Here is a 21405-nt window from a genome sequence, read left to right as displayed (position 1 = left end):
AGAAAGAAGGTTAAATGTGAAAGCAAAATTGCTCATGCGTTTATGTCACACTGCTTCATTGGTGTAAATGGTCTTAATAATGATGAAATAAGGTTCAGTAACTTTTAAACAAATCTTAAAGACATATGCATTTACAATTTTTATGGTGTTTGTTTTGCTTGGCCCTTTAAGGCATTTGCCAACTTGGAATTTCCACTTGTGGGATACGTGCTTTATAACGTTTTTTATGCTGCTTTGTTAAGCATATAAAGCCCATACCCTCTGGTACTTTTTTTTTTAAGGCTGAAAACATTGAAGAGCGTGTAGCACTGGCTCTCAAATTTGAGCATGCATCAGAGGTGAGGAGGATGGACCTTGGTAAAACACAGATTCCTAAGTCCCTTCTCTCCACCCCAATTACATTTCTACCAAATTACCAAGTGAGGTCAATGCTGTTGGTTGGCCCAGGGACCACGCTTTGAAAACCGCTAGTCTAGAAGAGCAATGACTTGTCCAGAGTCACCTGGAACTAAGATGATCTCACTCCAAACTCTGCGCTACTACTCATCACAATATATGCGATGTTAGTGCTGGTTGCCTTTCTAGCTCTGGTAGGATTCCCTTTTATTCTTACCTCTTACAGAAAGTATTTCAACTGTATTTCGGTTTAACTCAAAAGGTCCACTTTTAATTGAAGGATATAACATTTGTTACAGTTCTGTGTAAAATGGAATACGTTACCCTAAGCTAACACACTTGCTTTACGTTTTCAGTAGAACACGTTGTAAACATAGGAGTAAGTATACATTTTTAGTTCATATTTGTATTCATATATGAGTAAATATAAAAGTGAATGTATAGTGCTCTCTTCTACTAATTGGCCTCTTAGTAGGAGATACTGTTTTCAAATTATTTTTGGATGTTGAGATTAAAAATTTGCCCTCTTTCTTGGAGTTGGTCCTAATAGTTGCATGAAGAGTGCAATCAAATGTTTCATCAAATAAGTGAAAGCATTGGAAATACCAATACATTGAGATTAGAAAATCCAGTTCTCTGGACTGTGGGAGGAATGAGTTTTATGAAAAGTAGAAAGCTTTATGCAGGAAGAGACATATGTTTGGTTATTTGCATGAGTAGCAGCCACTATATAATCTTTGTGTGCTTAGATCTGTGTCCGTGGGTTTTGTATTTACTGACTGATATGGTTTGGCTGCGTCCCTACCTAAATCTCAACTTGAATTGTATCTCCCAGAATTCCCACTTGCTGTGGGAGGGACCCAGTGGGAGGTAATTGAATTATGGGGGCCAATCTTTCCTGTGCTATTCTTGTGATAGTGAATAAGTCTCATGAGATCTGATGGGTTTATCGGGGGTTTCCGCTTTTGCTTCTTCCTCATTCGCTCTTGCCATTGCCATGTAAAAAGTGCTTTTTACCTTCCACCATGATTCTGAGGCCTCCCTAGCCATTGTGGAACTGTAACCAGCTGGGATTACAGGCGCCCACCACCACGCCTGGCTAATTTTTTTTGTATTTTTAGTAGAGATGGGGTTTCACCATGTTGGCCAGGCTAATCTTGAACTCCTGACCTCAGGTGAGCCACCTGCCTCAGCCTCCAAAGTCCTGGGATTACAGGCGTGAGCCACTTTGGCCAGCCTCAGGTATGTCTTAGTCGGCAGCGTGAAAACAGACTAATACCGTAAATTTGTACCAGTAGAGTGGGGCATTGCTGAAAAGATACCCGAAAATGTGGAAGCAACTTTGGAACTGGGTAACAGGCAGAGGTTGGAACAGTTTGGAGGGCTCAGAAGAAGACAGGAAAACGTGGAAAGTTTGGAACTTCCTGGAGACTTGTTGAATGGCTTTGCCCAAAATTCTGATAGCGACATGGACAATAAGGTCCTGGCTGAGGTGGTCTCAGATGGAGATGAGGAACTTGTTGGGAACTGGAGTAAAAGTGACTCTTGTTATGTATTAGCAAAGATACTGGTGACACTTTGCCCCACCCTAGAAATTTGTGGAACTTTGAACTTCAGAAAGACGATTTAGGGTATCTGGCAGAAGAAATTTCTAAGCAGCAAAGCACTCGGGGTGATTTGGGGACTGTTAAAGGCACTCAGTTTTATAAGGGAAGCAGAGCATAGAAGTTTGGAAAATTTGCAGCCTGACTATGCAATAGAAAAGAAAAACTCATTTTCTGGGGAGAAATTCAAGCTGGCTGCAGAAATTTACATAAGTAGCAAGGAGCCTAATGTTAATTCCCAAGACCTAGGGGAAAATGTCTCCAGGCTATGTCAAAGACCTTCATGGCAGCCCCTCCCATCACAGGCCTGGATGTCTAGGAAGGAAAAAAGGTTTTGTGGGCTGGGACAAGGGTCCCCATGTTGTGTGCAGCCTAGGGACTTGGTGCCCTGTTTCCCAACCACTCCAGCCATGACTGAAAGGGGCCAATGTACAGCTTGGGCTGTGACTTCAGAGGGTGGAAGCCTCAAGCCTTGGTAGCTTCCATATGGTGTTGAGCCTGTGGGTACACAGAAGTCAAAGAATTGAGGTTTGGCAACCTGTGCCTAGATTTCAGAAGATATATGGAAACACCTGGATGCTCTGGCAAAAGTTTGCTACAGGGGTGGGGCCCTCATGGGGAACCTCTGCCAGGACAGTGTGGACAGGAATTGTGGGGTTGGAGCCCCCATACAGAGTCCCTATTGGGGCACTGCCTAGTGGGGCTGTGAGAAGAGGGCCACCATCCTCCAGATCCCAGAATGGCAGATTTAATGACAGCTTGTACCGTGCACCTGGAAAATCCGCAGACTCTCAATGCCAGCCTGTAAAAGCAGCTGGGAGGGAGGGTGTACCTTGCAAAGCCACAGGGGTAGAGCTGCCCAAGACCATAGGAACCCACCTCTTGCATCAGCGTGACCTGGATGTGAGATCTGGAGTCAAAGGAGATCATTTCAGAGCTTGAAAATTTGACTGCCCACTGGATTTCAGACTTGCATGGGCCCTGTAACTGCTTTGTTTTGGCCAATTTCTCCCATTTGGAACGGCTGTATTTACCCAATACCTGTACCCCCTTTGTACCTAGGAGGTAACTAATTTTCTTTTGATTTTACAGGCTCATAGGCGGAAAGGACTTGCCTGGTCTTAGATGAGACTTTGGACTGTGGACTTTTAGGTTAATGCTGAAATGAATTAAGACTTTGGGGGACTGTTGGGAAGGCGTGATTGGTTTTGAAATGTGAGGACATGAGATTTGGAGGGGCCAGGGGCAGAATGATATGGTTTGGCTCTGTGCCTACCAAAATCTCAACTTGAATTTTATCTCCCATAATTCCCATGTGTTATGAGAGGGACCCAGGGGAAGGTAATTGAACCATGGGGGCCGGTCTTTCCTGTGCTATTCTCATGATAGTGACTAAGTTTCATGAGATCTGATGGGTTTATCGGGGGTTTCTGCTTTTGCTTCTTCCTCATTTTCTCTTGCCACTGCCATGTAAGAAGTGCTTTTTGCCTTCCACCATGATTTTGAGACCTCCCCAGCCATTCTTGAACTGTAAAGTCCAATTAAACCTCTTTTCTCTTCCCAGTCTTGGTTATGTCTTTATTGGCAGTGTGAAAACAGGCTAATACACTGATCTTTGATGTCTTAACCCTTGTACTTTCAACTGAAGAGAGAGAATTGTGGAGGAGAAGAAACCTAAGTTTTAATTAGAAGACCTGTTCTGTAACTAGCTTTGTGTCTATGTGCAGATTACATAGCCTCTCAAAACTGCTGTTTCCTTAATTGTAAAAGAGGGGAAACTTATCAAATTACTTTCTCTAATGAGATTGTGTAAAAACTTCAATTCATAAAATATGAAACAAATAATGGCTCTTTTCTGTTTATTTAGCACAGTGCCTGCCTGGAACATAATAAGCTTTCAGTTTAAAAAGATTTTTGTTTAACCAATACTTAATTAATGTAGTGTTTACTAGGTGCTAGGCACTATGTAACTTGTAAATGTTAATTAATTTAATCCTCATAAGAGCCCTAAGAAGTAGGTAGTATCATCATCCCTATTTTACAGATGAGGAAACCTAGGCACTGAGAGTCAAGTAACTTCTCAAAGTCAGATAGCTAAGCGGGAGAGATCCGGAATCTGAACCCAGGCCATCTGGCTCTAAAGTCTGTGTTCTTAACTATACCACACTACCTTTCAAATGTTAAATGAACATTGATGGTCTGTCAGGGAAGGACTTGCCTGTAGCATCAACCTGACCAAATAGAGCAGGAGGAATGGTAGCTCATAATTGCACATTTCCAGTTGAACAGTGAGAGTCAGAGTATTAGAAAGTAGTAACTCTAAGCCAAAAATTAGAAGTGTGGGGGAATTTAACTTTGAGTCCTAGGATCTTTTGGTGTTCTGGTAGTATTCCTGTACGGACAAAAATCCTCTGTGTCATCATTTGTAAAATACGGCTCAAAGTGTACACATAAAACTTGAAAGTTTGGCTTCAGTATACAGTATCTATTTTAACTTGTTCACTTTTTGTCTTTCCTTCCAGGTATTTTTTTTCTGAAGGGAAGCTGCTTCCTCATATGTTTCAAGAATGGCTCTCCCTATCATTGTAAAATGGGGTGGACAGGAGTATTCAGTGACCACACTTTCAGAAGATGATACTGTGCTCGATCTCAAACAGTTTCTCAAGACCCTTACAGGAGTGCTTCCAGAACGCCAAAAGTTACTTGGACTCAAAGTTAAAGGTAATTCTCTCCCCTCTTCAGAATTTTTTGCATTGAATTTTTAGTATTATGAATTTTAATAATTATTTTGAGTATAATTGTTTAATAATTTATACTTGCTATTTGTTGTTTAGCAAGTCTTTGCCTTTCGAGATTTCTTTAGTAGAAATATTCTTAAAATTGTTTTAGTGGTAAAAGTGAGAATATTAAAGTGTCCTTGAAAATACCATGATTATTAAGATTACTTTTGTTGTTTTAGACAGTTGGTATTTGCTTGTTAAACCTTTAGCACAGAAGTCCTTTATGAAACTCATTTATTTTCTGACATCTACCTTTTAGCACAGTGTTTTGTACTCTTCCCAAGGGCCTTGTACTCTTCCCAAATTATCTTTTCTGTTTCAAAAGTAAAGACAACATTTAAAAATTACAGGCAGCATTCATATCCAGTTTAAAAGGCATTTTTTATGGTGTTTTGTGATTATCATATCAATGAAGAGTGAGTTTTGAGTAACAGTAAATCTACAGTTTTCGTAGGCACTCAATTTTTAAGACTTCCTGGAAAACAGTAATATTCATTTTGAACAGCAGAATAAAACATGAATTAATTTTGTTTAGGTAGTTGAATAAAGGTGTTCGTCTAACATAGAACTGGGGAGAAAATAACCCTTGTATTAATTTTGACTTCTTAGTGTCTTAGATATGACTAATTCAGCAGAAACAATTTGTTAATGTAGAAAAAACAGAAACAACAAAAATTGCTGTGACATGTGTACCAAACCTTTTAATGTTAAGGTTTTGTATAATGGAATAGTAAAACCAGCACCTGTGAGAAAACAGTCATTTGCTTGTATTGTAGGCAAACCTGCAGAAAATGATGTTAAGCTTGGAGCTCTCAAACTGAAACCAAATACTAAAATCATGATGATGGGAACTCGTGAGGAGAGCTTGGTAAATGTTTACTTTTTGTTACTATTTGTCCATTTGAAGATATTATGATTTATACTGCACTGTTGTATTATAGTTTTAATTGTGGTAAAATTGTCAGTCTAGCAATCAATGAAAAATAAAACCCGCACCGTGAATGTGGTATTAACTGTGTAAGTATAGTAGTAGTGCAAATGGTCAAATTTAATATGGTAAATCTGCCCAGGAAACATACATAATGAATTATTAATTGTGGAGCTTTTCCAGTGTGGGCTTAAAAGACTCTGTAACTCGAATTGTATCTCTCATTTGATTTTTATGCTATGCATGTATTTGTTACATTAAGGATAATATGGTAAAACAAAACTTTTTCCATCTTAATAGGAAGATGTCTTAGGTCCACCCCCTGACAATGATGATGTTGTTAATGACTTTGATATTGAAGATGAAGTAGTTGAAGTAGAAAATAGGTAAGTGCTTTTCGCTTTAGAAGTAATCAGTTGTCATGTGAGAATAAGTGAATATTTTATCTAATTATATGTTTTCAATTAGGGAAGAAAACCTACTGAAAATTTCTCGCAGAGTGAAAGAGTATAAAGTGGAAATTTTGAATCCTCCCAGGGAAGGGAAAAAGCTTTTGGTACTAGATGTTGATTATACATTATTTGGTAAGTGAGTTAATGATGCTTTTCATTTTCTGTTACCCACAACAACTCTTTTTTTTCTTTTCTTTTTTTTTTTCTTAGCAACTCATGGTTCTCATGAAATACTTGAAAACTTTTCTTATTACAAAAGTAAATTGCTCATTGTAGAAAATACAGATAACCAAAAAAAGAAGTCATCTGTAATAGTGATACCCAAAGATGACCACTCTTAATAATTTCATATATATCTTCTAGACTGTTTGTATGGATCTCCTCTAATTATTTAATAACAGATTGAACATCATCTCAGTAAAATATTGTTTCTTATGAATGATGTATGTATGTGTGTGTGTGTGTATATATGTATACACACTTTTTTTTTTTGGCCAGATAGTGTTCTAGTTTATGGATGCATCATCATTTAACCATGTGACTCCCTGTTGATTATAAATAATTTTTTATAAGGAATATTTAAAAAAATTATTTTTGATATTTTATCACTAGTTTTCTGTTTAATTATATTCAAGCAGACTCTTGAATTTAAACTTTCTCATGTAGGCCAGGTGCAGTGGCTCACATCTATATCCCAGCACTTTGGAAGACTGAGGTGGGAGGATCGTTTGATCTCAGGAGTTGGAAATCAACCGGGGAAGCATAGCAAGACCTCAACTCTACTAAAAACTAAAAATATTAGCTGGATGTGGTGGTATGCACCTAGTCCCAGCTGCTTTAGGAGGCTGAGGTGGGAGGATTACTTGAGCCCAGATTAAGACTGCAGTGAGCTATGGAGTGCCACTGCAGTCCAACCTGGGTGACAGAGTGAGACCCTATCTCAAAAAAAAAAAAAAAAGTGTTTTGTGTTCATTGAAAAAGAAAGATGTTCTGCTTATGTATAATGTTGGCAAGAAATAGTTAACTTCTGATATTGGAATTTATTTCTAACCCTAAACCTAAAATATAAGTTAATGTATAGTTTTTAAAAATTTAATTAATTGGTTAATTGGCCCTATCATTTTGATGAAATGTGATTATATCTGCAAGATAGATGACTAAAGGTGAGTATAAGTGGACATAGTTTGTTTTTCATTATTAAAAAATAACATCTAAACTTCAGAGACTACGTGAGAAAAAAATTTACAGGTTACTACTTAAGCCTGAATTTTCAGTATTGCTTTTTGCAAACTGAGCAAAATTGATCGACTAAAATTGGATCTTAAGGATTTTTAATTGTATGGTTTGAAAGACATCTTTTTGTCAGCCAATATAATTGAGTCTGAAGCAGTTTGCACTGGAATGTTTATATTGCATTTCATAATATATTACATTTTATAATAATTGGTATTAGGTACTTGTTCATGATGGTAAACTAATAATTATGATCAATTTTCTTTTAGACCACAGGTCTTGTGCAGAGACTGGGGTAGAGTTAATGCGGCCATATCTTCATGAATTTCTAACATCTGCCTATGAAGATTATGACATTGTTATTTGGTGTAAGCTGTATTTTTTTGCTTAGATTTCTGTGGAAATAAGGTTGTTCCATATATTATTGTGCTGTATAAAATGTGACTTAAAATGACCTATATTTAAATATGAAATAGTTTTCATTTTTTAGCAAATTTCTAAAACGAAGTGTGTATCATAATATAAACTTACACATATATTTGCCAAATACCAGTGAGATAGTAAATTTAAGTATAGGACATGAGTACATTATAGTATAAGCATAAAAATAACTAATTTTCCCAGTGACCCCACCTTGATTTGAAGTTTTTCCTTCTGATTTTTTTTTTTTTTTAAACTGGGGACAGATCTTTAGGGTCTTGCTGTATTGCCCAGGCTGGTCTCGAACTCCTGAGCTCAAGTAATCCTCCTGCCTTGGCCTCCCAAAGTGCTGGGATTACAGGCATGAGCCAACGTGCCCAGCCTTTCCTTCTGATCTTTGCTGTGGAATTCTTGATGCTTCAGAATATTTTTGCTTTCTCCTTTTTTCCTGACTCCAGTTTTAAAATACTTGGAAAAAGGTGTTTAAAATAAATCACACTGATGTAGTTCTCTGGAAATAAAGGCAACTTGAATTACTTAAGGAAAAATTAATATGTGGACTAAAGCAGTGACATTGAAATTGTGGTGTATGGACCATTTCAAGAATGTACAGGTCTGTGATAAGATACTGAGTTTGCTTCGAGATAAAGCAATAAAATTCGAGAAGCATACTGTAATAGTATGCACACTATTCAGTTCAATTAATGTTTTTTGGTAGCAAGATTTTCTTGAAAAATGAAGCAACGCATTGATTTACATCCCTCCTCCCCACAAATATATGAGTTCACAGCTGTTAAGATTAAAATTATCGTCAAAATATATAATTTTCTGGTTTAGTAAGATAAGGCGAAGAAAGCTTGCTGGTAAGCAAATTTTTGTTTAGCAACTTTGACATCTAAGATGATATTTGAGAAAAAAATTTATCCTTTAAATGTTATTAAACTAGACTTATAAAATTTGAGAACCTTTTACAATCGTGTATTTAAATTATTTTTATAAACCATGGTATTTTGTGGTGTTCATTGAAAAGAATACTTCACTTTGGAGCTAAATAGACTAAGATTTTAATTCTGGCTCTGTTCTTACTGTGTGACACTGAGCAGGTCACTTAATCTCTCTGAGCCTTAGTTTCCTTATTTGAGAAATGAAGATAACTAAATATAACAAGTTAGTTGTAAGAATAGAAGTGTCAATATAGCAACTAGTACTATGTCTGACATATAGTTACTTAATAATTAGAAACTTTTTATTAGCTGTGAGTCTTTGTTTTTCATCTGATAATTGCAGATACAAAATAAGTACTGAATTAATTTTTTTTTCTATCTTATGATGGTTTTCATTGGAGATACAACAGTCTTTAAAATTTTAGCTCAACTGACTAGTTTCGTATGTGTAAAGTGGTTCTTCTGTTTTTTGTATGTGTGCATGCTGAAGATTTTTTATTTTGAGAACTCAGGTTCCTCTTTTGCTTTTAAAAATTATACACACACACACTTCAAATAATTAAATTGCTTTTTCTCTTTTTAAACATTTTACTTGGTTATACCTGTATAGTTTAGTCCAGTAAACCAGAAGAGCACATAAAGATGAGGATTTAAGTTTAGTATTAATGATCTCAAAGCTGGTTAATGTCTGACAATGAGCAGATACATGATGCAGGTATATTTTATGAATTTGTCTCAGATTTCTTGTTAGAAGCTGCTAGACTCAGAGAGCTTTAATTTACTGAGACTGACAAAATGCAGATTTTCATTGAACCTAACTAGCTGGTTTTCAACATAAACTTTTGACACATAACAATATGCTTATATTGACACTGTGTATACCTGTGCATTGCCTAGAAGTAGGAACATGGAAAAAAGTGATCCAGTTACCCGAGTTTAAGTTTGGGTGATAGAGTGTCACGGCTGATTCAAAAAGAGAGTTTAGGTCTTGATTTGTAAATTTCCTAGGTTCAGAGTTCTTCTGAGCATGGGTTACCTGTATCTTATAGATAAAAGTTGTTTAAAATTTATTCTGTCTTGAAGACACACTGCAATAAGTTTACTTTTATCATTATTTAAAAGAAAATTACCATAAATGCTAGGGACTGTTAATTCTGATGCATTTAAACTTTTAGTTTTGCTTAGAAAACTTATTTATACAGATTTTTTTTAAAGAAATTCAAACTTTTCATATGTATTGTATTATCATTCCTCATGTTTTAGCTGCAACAAATATGAAGTGGATTGAAGCTAAAATGAAAGTAAGTGTTAGAAAGCAATCCATTTAAAAATATTTTCAAATTGCATTTGTCTTGTTAAAAGTTCTAGAACTGAATTAGTTTTATTCTTACTGGAGGGCACTTAGTAGATAGATAAATGCCATTATTGGGAGTATAGGCTTTTTTTAAAGTGTGTTTATTAAGTGGATTGTACTGATCCCTAAGTTTTTTTTTAAGAAAAAGTATAACTAAGCTTGTCCCCTCCCCCACATTCTTCCTCATTTTACAATAATACTTTATTTTCCTTCTTTTGCTCTGGTGTTTAATACTTAAAGAGTCAGTATTCTCCTAAAATGGAGATTAGGAAGTAATCTATTTGTAGTTTATTTTCCTTGGTCTAGCATTTATTGACTTAGCTAAGTGAAACTAAAATACTTCCTAGTTGTTCAGCAAGATGCAGTGGCCAGTGGTGTAGAAAGTTGGCATTATGAGAAATTGCAACTAGGATATTCAGAAAATCTGAAATTTCCATATTACTATGTTTTAACCTCATGAATATTTGTGTTTATAGGAGCTGGGAGTGAGCACAAATGCAAATTATAAGATTACTTTCATGTTGGATAGTGCTGCTATGATAACAGTACATACTCCAAGGAGAGGATTAATAGATGTAAGAAGTCATTTTACTTCTATTTAATGACATGGTTATTTTCCAGTGTACTTGTTATGTTTATACTGATGGAATAAATTAAAGAAAGAGTATAGAGATTCATCTGAGTGAATAATAAAGTGGTTGAGTTTTGACATAGCAAAATGTATTTAAGGTTGAAAGATTTGAATTTTAATGATAAAATTAAGGATCTTGAAGCAGGACTGTCAAGAAAGGAACTTGTGATTGTGCGTAATCGACCTGTGTTGATGACAGCACAACGTTACTGGGCAGAGTAGGTGAGAAAAATACTGAATATTATCAAGGAAGATACTAGAAACAAACAAAAACACTCACCCTGCCCTGTATGAAATTGGTAATAAAAGCAGATGCATCATGATGCATGTACTTTGGGGTGATGCTAGAGAATAGCAACAAGAACAATCAGAGAAAAGGGTTAGGCTAACCAGTTATTTTAGTTGTCAAGTAACTATTTATATTATTAAGTTCCTACTATCTGGAAGGTCCTGTGATTGGCACTGTTGGAAATAAAGAGATGAGTGAGACACAGTCCATACCGTTTGTAAGCACTCAAACTGTTAGCTGGGCTGGATAGTGCATGCCTGTAATCCCAGCTACTCAGGAGGCTAGGGCAGGAGAATTGCTCGAACCCAGGGGGTGGAGGTTGCAGTGAACTGAGATCGCGCCACTGCACTCCAGCCTGGGTGATGGAGCAAGACTCTATCTCAACAAAATAAAGTAAAAATAAAATAAAAACATAAAAACACCCAAACTAATAGGAATTGAGGAGAACTTAGGATACGAGGAAACCTTAGGGGAGACAGTATTAAAATCATGAAAACCATAAATAGAATGATTTAAGAGCATGGGGACTTGTTCTATAAAGTAAATACTGCATGTATCAGGAAAAAGATAACTTATTATATACTAAAATAAAATAATACATTTACAAAATCTTAACGTTAAAAATTACTTAGGGAAATGTTAAACATGTTTTATAACAGTGAAAAATTAAAGGAATAAAAAAAATCCTCAATATCCAGCAGTAGGGAATGGGATATATAAACTACTGTTACCTATGTAAGGAACTGTGGCTCGTCATTTGATGTGGTAGGATATGTAATGATTTAGAAATTTTCGTGACACATTTAAGTGAAGTATTTTAGAGAACACTGTTGTAAGCCATTGGAAAGTAGTTCTTAACCTTTGTTTGGTTCAGGATTACCCTTAGTTTAACAAAGAACCTGTCAACTCTCTGAGGCTGCTCTTGTTTATAAAAATGCCTGAGCCGATATATCAGAATATTGAGTTATTGTCCTTGGTACTGATAGATTATTGATGATTTAAAATTTTCCTTTGTGCTTTTCAGTATTTTGAAGCTTTTTTTGTAGTTAGCAATATTACTTTTCTAATTGAGAACAAAGTAGTTTGTGTTTTGGGGAACATATCTATGGTGCTTGACCTAATTGCCAAATGACAGCACTTTTTAAGAGGATGTAGGATTTTTATTCTGGATGTCATAAAAAGTGACCTCTGTTGTCATATTTCTTGAGGCTTTTGTTAGCTAAAAATCCCCAAAATATGGCTTATTGTATTAGTTCCTATATATTTGTCTTATTTTGCAGGACTGGAGTGGGTGGTTTCTGTTTCAGTAGTAAACAAGATTAGTAGCAAAAAAAGAAAATCAGGAAAGTAAAATTTTAGTAAATTAAAATATTTCATTAACATTTTTTGTAATAGGACCATAGGAAGGAAAAAGCTTTCTCTAAATTAAGTTATAGGAGGAAAAAAATTTTGAAGTGACAACGTTTATCACTATTTATTTATTACCACTTAATCTCATACATTTATTATTACATTCTGTTCTCATAATACCGTAAGACTTTTGTCTTCAGCAAAAGTAATTTTCTAAAAATTAATTAAAAATTTTTTCCAAATGTGTAGTGACTAAAAGAAGAATAAAGTACATAATGAAAAGTCATCCTTCACCTGGCACATAGCCGTTTATTCTCCCTATAGTCAATCAGTGTTATTTCCTGTGTGGTCTTACAGAGACTTTACATAAGTACCAATAGGTAAGACTATATGAGAAATTCTCTCTTTGAAGCTTCAGTTTAACAAATCAGAAATAAGAGTAAGAATTTGTAAAATATGGTGCTTCTGAAGGTAAGCAATCAAATTCCCTAGAAATTATTTACCTGTGCCACTGAGTTAAAGATAAAATGAGTTTTTCCTCTATAAAATATTCAAAGTATCAATTGAAAGAGCCAGATACATTTTTTTTGACTAGGGTGTTCTAGTTTGGAAAGCAGACTCCATGTGACTCCCAAGCTCTGAGAGGGAATGTGTTAACCAAGGAAGTCATGTGACTACATAGCAGACATCTAAACAGTTACTTTGGATTTTAAAAAACTTAAATAATTATTTTACCCAAAATCTTCATGTTAAAATTATGGAAAGTTTTATAATGGGTGTAGTTCAGTTGGACATGAACCAACCTTTCAGAAGTTTCAGTGTTGCAAAATGCATTGTGCTTTAAAGTGGGTTGCATTTAATAATTAGCTCACACCTGTCTCACAGGAGGAAAGGAACGCTTTGGCATTGTTTTGCAGGGCAGTTTGCAGTATTCCTGCTTTTAAGACAGGATGAAATGTTGATAAAATTTGAGTTAAATGTAAACTTTTGTTCTAAGGTAAAGCCTCTTGGTGTTATATGGGGAAAGTTTTCGGAGTTTTACAGCAAGAAAAACACCATTATGTTTGATGACATAGGGAGAAATTTTCTAATGAACCCACAGAATGGACTAAAGGTAAGACATACTTTTACTTGTTATGTGCTCACATAATCTGGACTGTGTGGTAGAACTTTTGTAGTAAGCACTGTTGAATTTCATATATTTTTGGAAGTACTGTATTCTTATGTCACAGGCAAGAAAAGTTTAAGAACAATTCATGTAGAAATTGAACTTTGTCTTTTTCCATTGATGTCTCCTTAGTTAGCTAGTTCATCCAAGTATTTGTTTGTTTGTTTGTTTGTTTGTTTTTGAGACGGAATCTCGCTCCATCGCCCAGGCTGGAGTGAGGTGGTGCGGTATCAGCTCACTGCAGCCTCCACTTCCCGGGTTCAAGTGATTCTCCTGCCTCAGCCTCCTGAGTAGCTAGGATTACAGGAGTGCACCACCACATCCAGCTAATTTTTGTATATTTAGTAAAGACGGGGTTTCACCATGTTGGCCAGGCTGACCTCCTGATGTGCCCACCTCGGCCTCCCAAAGTACTAGGATTGCAGGCGTGAGCCACTGTGCCCGGCCCAAGTATTTTATTTTTAATTAGCTCTGTGGGAGCAACATGGGCTTCCCAACATTGACTTTTAGCATCAAAAGTAAAATCATTAGTTATTTATTTAGGTATACAAATCCTGGCATTTTAAACATTCTGGTTAGCTTGAGAAATGGCAGTAAGGGTACTTTGTTTTTCTTTTTAAACTGAAACTAAAGACGTTTTTGAAAATTCCTAGAGGGCAAGTACAGATCTTAGAATTAGACGTTGCTAGAGCTAGAAGGAACCACAGTCATCTCTTGCCTACCTTCTTAACTTTGGAAACAGTCTCAGGTTGAAGAAGTTCCTGACTTGCCCAAGATTGTGTGTGTAACTGGCTAATGGCAGAATTTGGGTTAGACTCTAGTGACTTGGTTCCTAGGTCAGTGACAATCCTAGCATGCAATTGCATGCAATCTTATGTGACATTTCATCTTGGTAACAGTGTAAAATTGGTAAGAGTGAAATTTGAAATTTAAAAGTTTCTGGTACCCATAGTAATTACATGTTGGCGCAATATGAAAATGGAAAAGATAGCTCTATACTATGGCACTATTGCATATGGAGTCTCCATTTGAAGCACAGTCCTGACACTGAGATGTTTTTATCCTCAGTCCTAAACTTTTCTACTAGCTGGGTCCTTGGTAGTTCTAAAAGACAAGAGAGAAAAACTTAAAAGTACATTTTTTAAACCTTTCTTTTGTTGATTTGATTTTTTGTTTACAATGAGGATATTTTAGGGAAAGAATGCTAATCTAGGTAGTGAATTGCCACAAGTATAAAAGCTATTGACTTGGAAGAAAAGTGGTTATGTTGTCCTTAATGGTTTCTGTTTAAGGCTTGGGGAGAAGTGCTTTTCTTACGTGTGCTTCACCAGGTATAAGGTACAAAAATGTATTCTTGAGTCTTGAGAAGAAATGTGATTGATGTAAACTTAATTGTCTGTGAAACTAGTGGTTATTACCTATTCTTGCAAGGAGGTGAACCCATGATGGTCAAGGAATAATTTTTGAGGAGACCTTTAGCTTTTTTTTAAAAAAAATACTATCATTAGTTTCATGTTTGTTTAGAAGAAACTTTGTTTTCCTAACCAACATTTGAGTTCCATTCATCTCTTGATGCAGGGAGAGGTGTTATTGTAAATGTCAACTTCTTTATGTTACTTTACAGTAGGGTTTCCAAAAGACTGTACTTAGTAGACCCACTAAAGGGATTCCTTAAAAAACATATGTCCCCATCCCCTAAATTCCAATTCCAGAGGTAGATTTAGACGCTCCACGGGTGGTCCTTGCGTGTCTTTTATTGAAAACCTCTTTTTTATAAAATTAATCTACCCAAGATAACACTTCATGAAAACCTCTTTTAAGGTTAAAGATTAAAGGTTAAGATTAAGGTTAAATATCTGCCCACACCATCATAGAAACAGGTAGGGTTTTTTGTTGTTTGTTTCTTGAAGCAGAGTCTTGCTCTGTCACCCAGGCTGGAGTGCAGTGGCATGGTCATAGCTTATTGCAGCTTCGACTTCCCTTGCTCCAGTGATCCTCACATGTCAGCCTCCCGATTAGCTGGGTGCACTACAGGTGCACACCACCACACCCGGCTACTTTTTGTATTTTTGGTAGAGACAAGGTTTTGCCACATTGCCTACCTAGGCTGGTCTCGAACTCCTGAGCTCAGGCGATCCACCTGTCTCAGCCTTTCAAAGTGCTGGGATTACAGGCATGAGCGACTTTGCCCAGCCCAGAAACAGTTCTAAAATGGAGAAATATCCTCAAATACTGTGTTTTGTTATCATGCTTTCATAATGCGCTTGGTAGAAATCTCAAAGATTTCATGTAGATCTTAAAAATAAGACTGCTTATTTTGAAAATAGTTCTATTAAACATAAGTTTGTCAGTCATAAGGTTTGAAATATATGGAAGGTACTGTGAATATGAATTTAGAATTACACTAAAAGAATGTGAATCTTGTTCATGGATAAAGCAGCTTATCGGCTGAAAACTCCATTTTTATTGTCCATACAAGGAAATTGTGATATAGGAGAATTCAGCTAATCTGGACAATCTTAAGTTTCTAAAAATGCTTCCTTGACCTGAGACTAGAGGGTGGTTTCCTGTCCTTTTAGTGATCACTTAGATCAATATTTAAAAATATACAGTAAACAGTGGTTATACTGGAGCAAGTGAAGTCAATTAGGTGAATAGATTTTCACCCTTAATTTGTTTATTTTAAATTTTAGAACCAGAATCATTAGAATATTTTAGTTTTGTTGTTTAATAGTGCTTAAGAGCAGCAAATGTTTGGAAAGTAAAAATAACTTAGCAGAGCCTTGGGTTGAAAATCTTATTTACTACCCACCAACCCTGTAATTTCCTGCTGTTTAAATTTGGACACTTTAGTACATTATATATTAATTGTTTAAAAGTTAATCTGTTGCCTTTCAGTCCTTAGGAAGTGAATGAAGGAATACTTTAAAACACTACCATATCACCCAGGATTATGCAGAAACTCATTTCACTACATCCTCATGTCATGCCTCTGTTTACTCCCATCCCCAGGGCCTAAGCAAGGCCCTGTAAAGCGTCGTCTTCATCCCCCCATTCAATGCTGCTGGGAGACAGCACTGCTGCACTGCCTTTTTGGAAGTGGTATCTCCCACAAATGCTGATTTCTGAGAAGACTCCCTTTGACAGCTCTGACTGGTGCCCTTCAAGCAGTATGGGAGCCCGCTAACAGTGTGGAGGTCACTGGCACCAAGCTGTTCTGATGAGAGTAGAACACCTGGGAAAATTTTCTTCTGTCCATTTCAGACTGGTGGTGTTTTTCCATCGACAGAAGAAAAGTATGTAAAAAATACTTAAACCCTTCCCTACACTTAATAGATATGGTAGTAGACTCCTTTGGGCTCACTCATTGTTCTTGCTTCTCAGTAAGTGACAATGATTAAATATCATTCATTTTTCAGTGTTAACTATGTAAAATTAATAACTAATGACCAATTTTCATTTTCTCCAAGTCAAAAGAATATATTAATACTTTGCTAAGTATGATGAAATCAGTGCTTACATGTGTGCTTTAAGAATATGTGTGCTTTAGGAATATGTATGTTTTTTTTTAAAGATAACAGAAAAATTCAAATATAAACAGAACTATATAAAATTGCTTAAACCCCCATGTAGATATTATTCAGTTTAAATTAGCTTATTAATTCATGGATGGTTATTATTTACTCTATACCCTACTTCCCTCTCAGTATTTTGAAGTAAATCTTAGTTATATCATATTATCTAAAATTAATTTAAAATTATTGAAAGACGATCTTGAGTTGTATGAAGATATTTGAGCAGATGTCTTTTACAAAACAGCAGAATTCTTTATTGAAGCTGTAAAATAAGGAAAAGTGCATACGTTTGTAGTTTAACAAACTGTAAAGATAATTCTTGTAAAAAATTTTATTCCACTAAAATTACTCATGATTTTCCTTTCCGAAGATAAACACTATTACCATCTTGATGTATAGTCCTCTAGTCTTTTCTAAGCATAGATATATGCAAAAATCTAGATAAAGATTGCATATAAACATATGCATTCATAGCACTGCCACTCAAGTCAAGTTATGATGTTCCTTACTAATTGCAGCCCCCTACCTCGGTCTATTATTCTGACTTGTGTGGTGTGAAATAATGCTTTTTAAACTGTTTTTCATCATACAATAAATCAGCCTTAAACATTTGGAAAATATGACAGTTCTTTTTATGGAAAACTCTTACATAATTAAAAATGATTTTAATGGAGAATTTAACAATAAAAATGCTTATGATAAAGTGTAGGAGGAAACAGGTTATATAAATATATAATGATATCTCAGCTATATAAAAATTTAATAGAAAAATTAAAAAATCATCACTGTTAAAATGTATCTCACTACTGTTAGATCAAGCTGGTATTTGGGTTAAATTTTTATGAATAAAATTAATTAGAAGCAACTAGAATAGGAGGCAGGAAGGGCTAAGTAGTTTTGCAAAGTAGAGTAGCTATGTATGGATTCAAGTGCTTTAAGAAAGCCGGTGTTGTCAGGTTCAGATTGAAAAGATAATGTTTGGTGAAATAGGTGGGAGAGTTTGTCATTTGTAAACATTATACATGGCTTTCTACTTAAGCTAATATAAAAGTAATTTTTAGTATTTATGTTCTTGGTGATATTTTAACCTCATTAACTCTAATTGAAATGATAGTATAGATTTGTTAGTTTTCCTTATCACATTGTGATGTGTTGAGTAATGTTTGTTTCCTAATAGATAAGGCCTTTTATGAAAGCGCACCTAAATCGAGATAAAGACAAAGAACTTTTAAAATTAACTCAGTACCTCAAGGAAATAGCAAAATTAGATGACTTTTTGGATCTAAATCACAAATATTGGGAAAGGTAAGTTTTAATTGCTTATTTATTTTCTTTTTACATCAATGAAAAAAAAATTATCATTTTTCATCAGTGACCCCAGTATTTATATAGCTGTCTTAATTTTTATTTAAAATAGGTGACTTCTAAAAACATTTTCTAATCCAGTAATCTACCCCCGAAAGTATTTTCCCCTTTCATCTTAACCTCTAACTTGTTCATAAACATACCTCTTGTAAGCTCTTTAATACTTCTAGAAGAGAGAACTTGAGAGACTAGCATATGTGGGTGATGCCGCCTGTAAATTATTTTGTGATGTTAGGTAGGCTACTCCTTTATGAATCACGTAATCCCTCTTCTCATACTGTAACATAATGTAAGGATAAAATAAAACACATGTAAAAATTTCATCTATTTATTTATTAAAAATTACAAGTAACTTGTGTGTAGCAGAAAAATTAGAAAACTTTATCCCACTAAAAAAAACAATTACTCATAATTTTCCTTTTTAAAGATAACCACTGTTACCATCTTGGTATATAGTCTTTCAGTCTTTTACCTAAACTCAAATGTATGCACAAATCTATATAGGCATTGCATATAAACATGAAGGTTTTGAGACAGAGAAAAGCCTCCGGAGAAGTGGAAGGTGTTACTCTGTATAACAAGTATTTTGGGGGGAATTAGATCTTTAGGGATCTGGTTCTAGTAATACAGCACCAAAAGAAACTATGTGTGTAATAATAACACTTTGGCTTTTCAGATTCCACTTTTGACTTTTCAGATCACTTTGACACAAGTCTTCTAAGAGTCTATAATCCTAATAGGAAGACAAAGCAGATATTTTTACCCCCATCTTTGCATTGCAGATGATGTAACTGAGTCATGAAGATAGTAAATGCTTAGTGCAGTGCCACAGAGTGAGCAAATTGTACCAGCAAAACATGTTCAAGTTTGCTGATTTTAGGAACTCTTTCGCCATCCCCACACCACCAATTATAGTAATTTGTAAATGTGAGAAATAGAGATCACGTTTTTAATTTAGTGGTAGATTTCTATTAAACAATATGAAAAACATTTGTTTGCTTAATAAGTTAATGTCTTGTATCTTTTACACTCTTGATCAAAGACCTTTAGCATCTTTTGCCCATTGTCTTGCTGTAAGAAAAATAAGATCTTTATGGAGTTGGAGCTGTATTTGGAAGTTACAATACTAGTTAATATAGTGACCTTCACATTGGAAGTAAGGCAGTATGGAGTGATAGTCAATGAGTACGACCTCTGGAACCTTGTTTTGAATCTAGGCTCTTCCACTTTCTAGCTGTGTGAATTTGGGCAAATTGCTTAACTTCTTTGTGCCTGTAAAGTAGGAATAATTCTAATAGAAACTCCTTAGAGCTGTTGTGAAGACTAAATAAATTAATACCTGTACTTAGAACTGTGCATGCACATAATCAGTAGATGTAAGTGATTATTAAGAACACTCATCTTGAAATGTTTTGTTATTAGAATAAACTCCTTTGGGAGGAAAGTTAGGTTATCTTCATGAATTTAGCATGATACAGCTTTGATATCTTTATTTTATTTCTTGCAGATATCTCTCAAAGAAGCAAGGACAGTAGTTACACGTTATACTGGCAGTTACTGAAGATACTTAAGATCCAAGAACTTCTTGCTTTTATGCTAGAAATCATTATGATAGTGCTGGACACTGAAGCAAATACCATAATGCTTATACTTGGTCTTCCAGTTTTTTGTAAATTTAATTTTATATTTTTTGAAGATGATAGCAATATGCTAAAAAAAAAAAAAAATGCTTGTCCCCTCTATGAATATTCTGTTACTCTTGAAAAATATTTTCTCCAGTGTTGGTTGCTGACCCCTCCCCCCCCCCCCCAACCACACACACACACACACACACACACACACACAGAGTGGAGAAAAATGTATGCTCAACAATGTCATTTTGTGACTTTGGAAACAAGTTATGTTTTGTGTTTTTGTCTCATTGTGTTATTGTCTGACTAAATCTAAGACCAAACCCATGTTGAAACTAGTGCTTTCCCCTTTAAAACCAAAAAAAAAAAGTTTTTGATTAAAGAACCTAGTTTGTTATGCTTAAAATTATCAAGAATTTTTTATTCCTTTGTCATAGACACAATTTCTCTTCTGTATGCCACTAGTTACATTTCTAAATTCTGAGCGGTCTCAGTTAGGCCTGTATGTGTGTACATGTCCAAGTAAAGCTGGAAAACGTCAGTCTTGATACAGCTGTGTCTTAGTATGAGAAACAAAAGACTGAAGAATAAAAACTAAGGAACAAAAATGAATCTCTTTTTGGTGGCTAAGTATAATCTGCCTAAAACCATTGTCATAAAAGCAGTTAAAGGCAATAAATTTTTAAAAGGGACATATCACTGATTCATTCCTAAAAAGCATGAACAAAAAGTTTTTGTTCTGTTCCAGCTATATCTTGTCTAAGTGCTAACACTGTTTCAGTGAAAATATCTAGCCATAAGATTAAAAAAATATATTATTTGCAATGCTTAAGCCTGCAGATATGTAATGTGACCACTGTTTTGTGTTGACAATATTGCTTTATACAGTTCTTGTATTTGAAAGGAATGGATCCTTTTAAAGAAACATGGTGTATATTGTTCTTACAGGACTAATTTCAGTGGTGTAAATAATAAATATCTTTTCTTAAAACATTGATTATCTGTTCTATATTACCACAGATATTTTACCTCTTTGTTGAATGACAAAATGAACATTATGTTCGGGCAAGGATCTCTTGCAAAAACTTAAATGTGTATGGTGATGTTAAAGGTGTGTATATCACTATTTATACATTCAGGAGTAGTTTTAGCAGCTAATCAGATACATAAAATTACTGAATTCTAATAAGTACCTTTTTTCAGAAATGTATGCTGTTTTCTTTGTGACAGGTTATTATGAGGATATACAGTGCAGAAGAGTTTGAGGACTCAAAGTGATTCAATT

The 21405-nt window shown here is 35.1% G+C and overlaps 1 protein-coding gene across 1 annotated transcript in view; it reads left to right on the top strand.

The window, feature by feature from the left end:
* Nucleotides 1-21115, top strand: part of UBLCP1 (ubiquitin-like domain containing CTD phosphatase 1) — a 24219-nt gene extending 3104 nt beyond the window's left edge. Inside the window, exons 2-11 of the mRNA XM_011966684.1 lie at nucleotides 4523-4721; nucleotides 5557-5648; nucleotides 6009-6094; nucleotides 6177-6292; nucleotides 7663-7761; nucleotides 10021-10058; nucleotides 10588-10686; nucleotides 13379-13495; nucleotides 18302-18429; nucleotides 19997-21115. Coding sequence (XP_011822074.1) covers nucleotides 4568-4721; nucleotides 5557-5648; nucleotides 6009-6094; nucleotides 6177-6292; nucleotides 7663-7761; nucleotides 10021-10058; nucleotides 10588-10686; nucleotides 13379-13495; nucleotides 18302-18429; nucleotides 19997-20024 — 957 coding nt within the window. The 5' untranslated portion in view covers nucleotides 4523-4567 and the 3' untranslated portion in view covers nucleotides 20025-21115. The remainder of the gene's footprint in view (nucleotides 1-4522; nucleotides 4722-5556; nucleotides 5649-6008; nucleotides 6095-6176; nucleotides 6293-7662; nucleotides 7762-10020; nucleotides 10059-10587; nucleotides 10687-13378; nucleotides 13496-18301; nucleotides 18430-19996) is intronic.
* Nucleotides 21116-21405: the final 290 nt, after the last annotated feature.

Source organism: Mandrillus leucophaeus, unplaced genomic scaffold (genome assembly GCF_000951045.1).
Source record: "Mandrillus leucophaeus isolate KB7577 unplaced genomic scaffold, Mleu.le_1.0 Scaffold77, whole genome shotgun sequence".
Lineage (NCBI taxonomy): Eukaryota > Metazoa > Chordata > Mammalia > Primates > Cercopithecidae > Mandrillus > Mandrillus leucophaeus.
The sequence above is the reverse complement of the archived record's forward strand: the minus strand, read 5'-3'. Positions and strand labels throughout refer to the sequence as shown.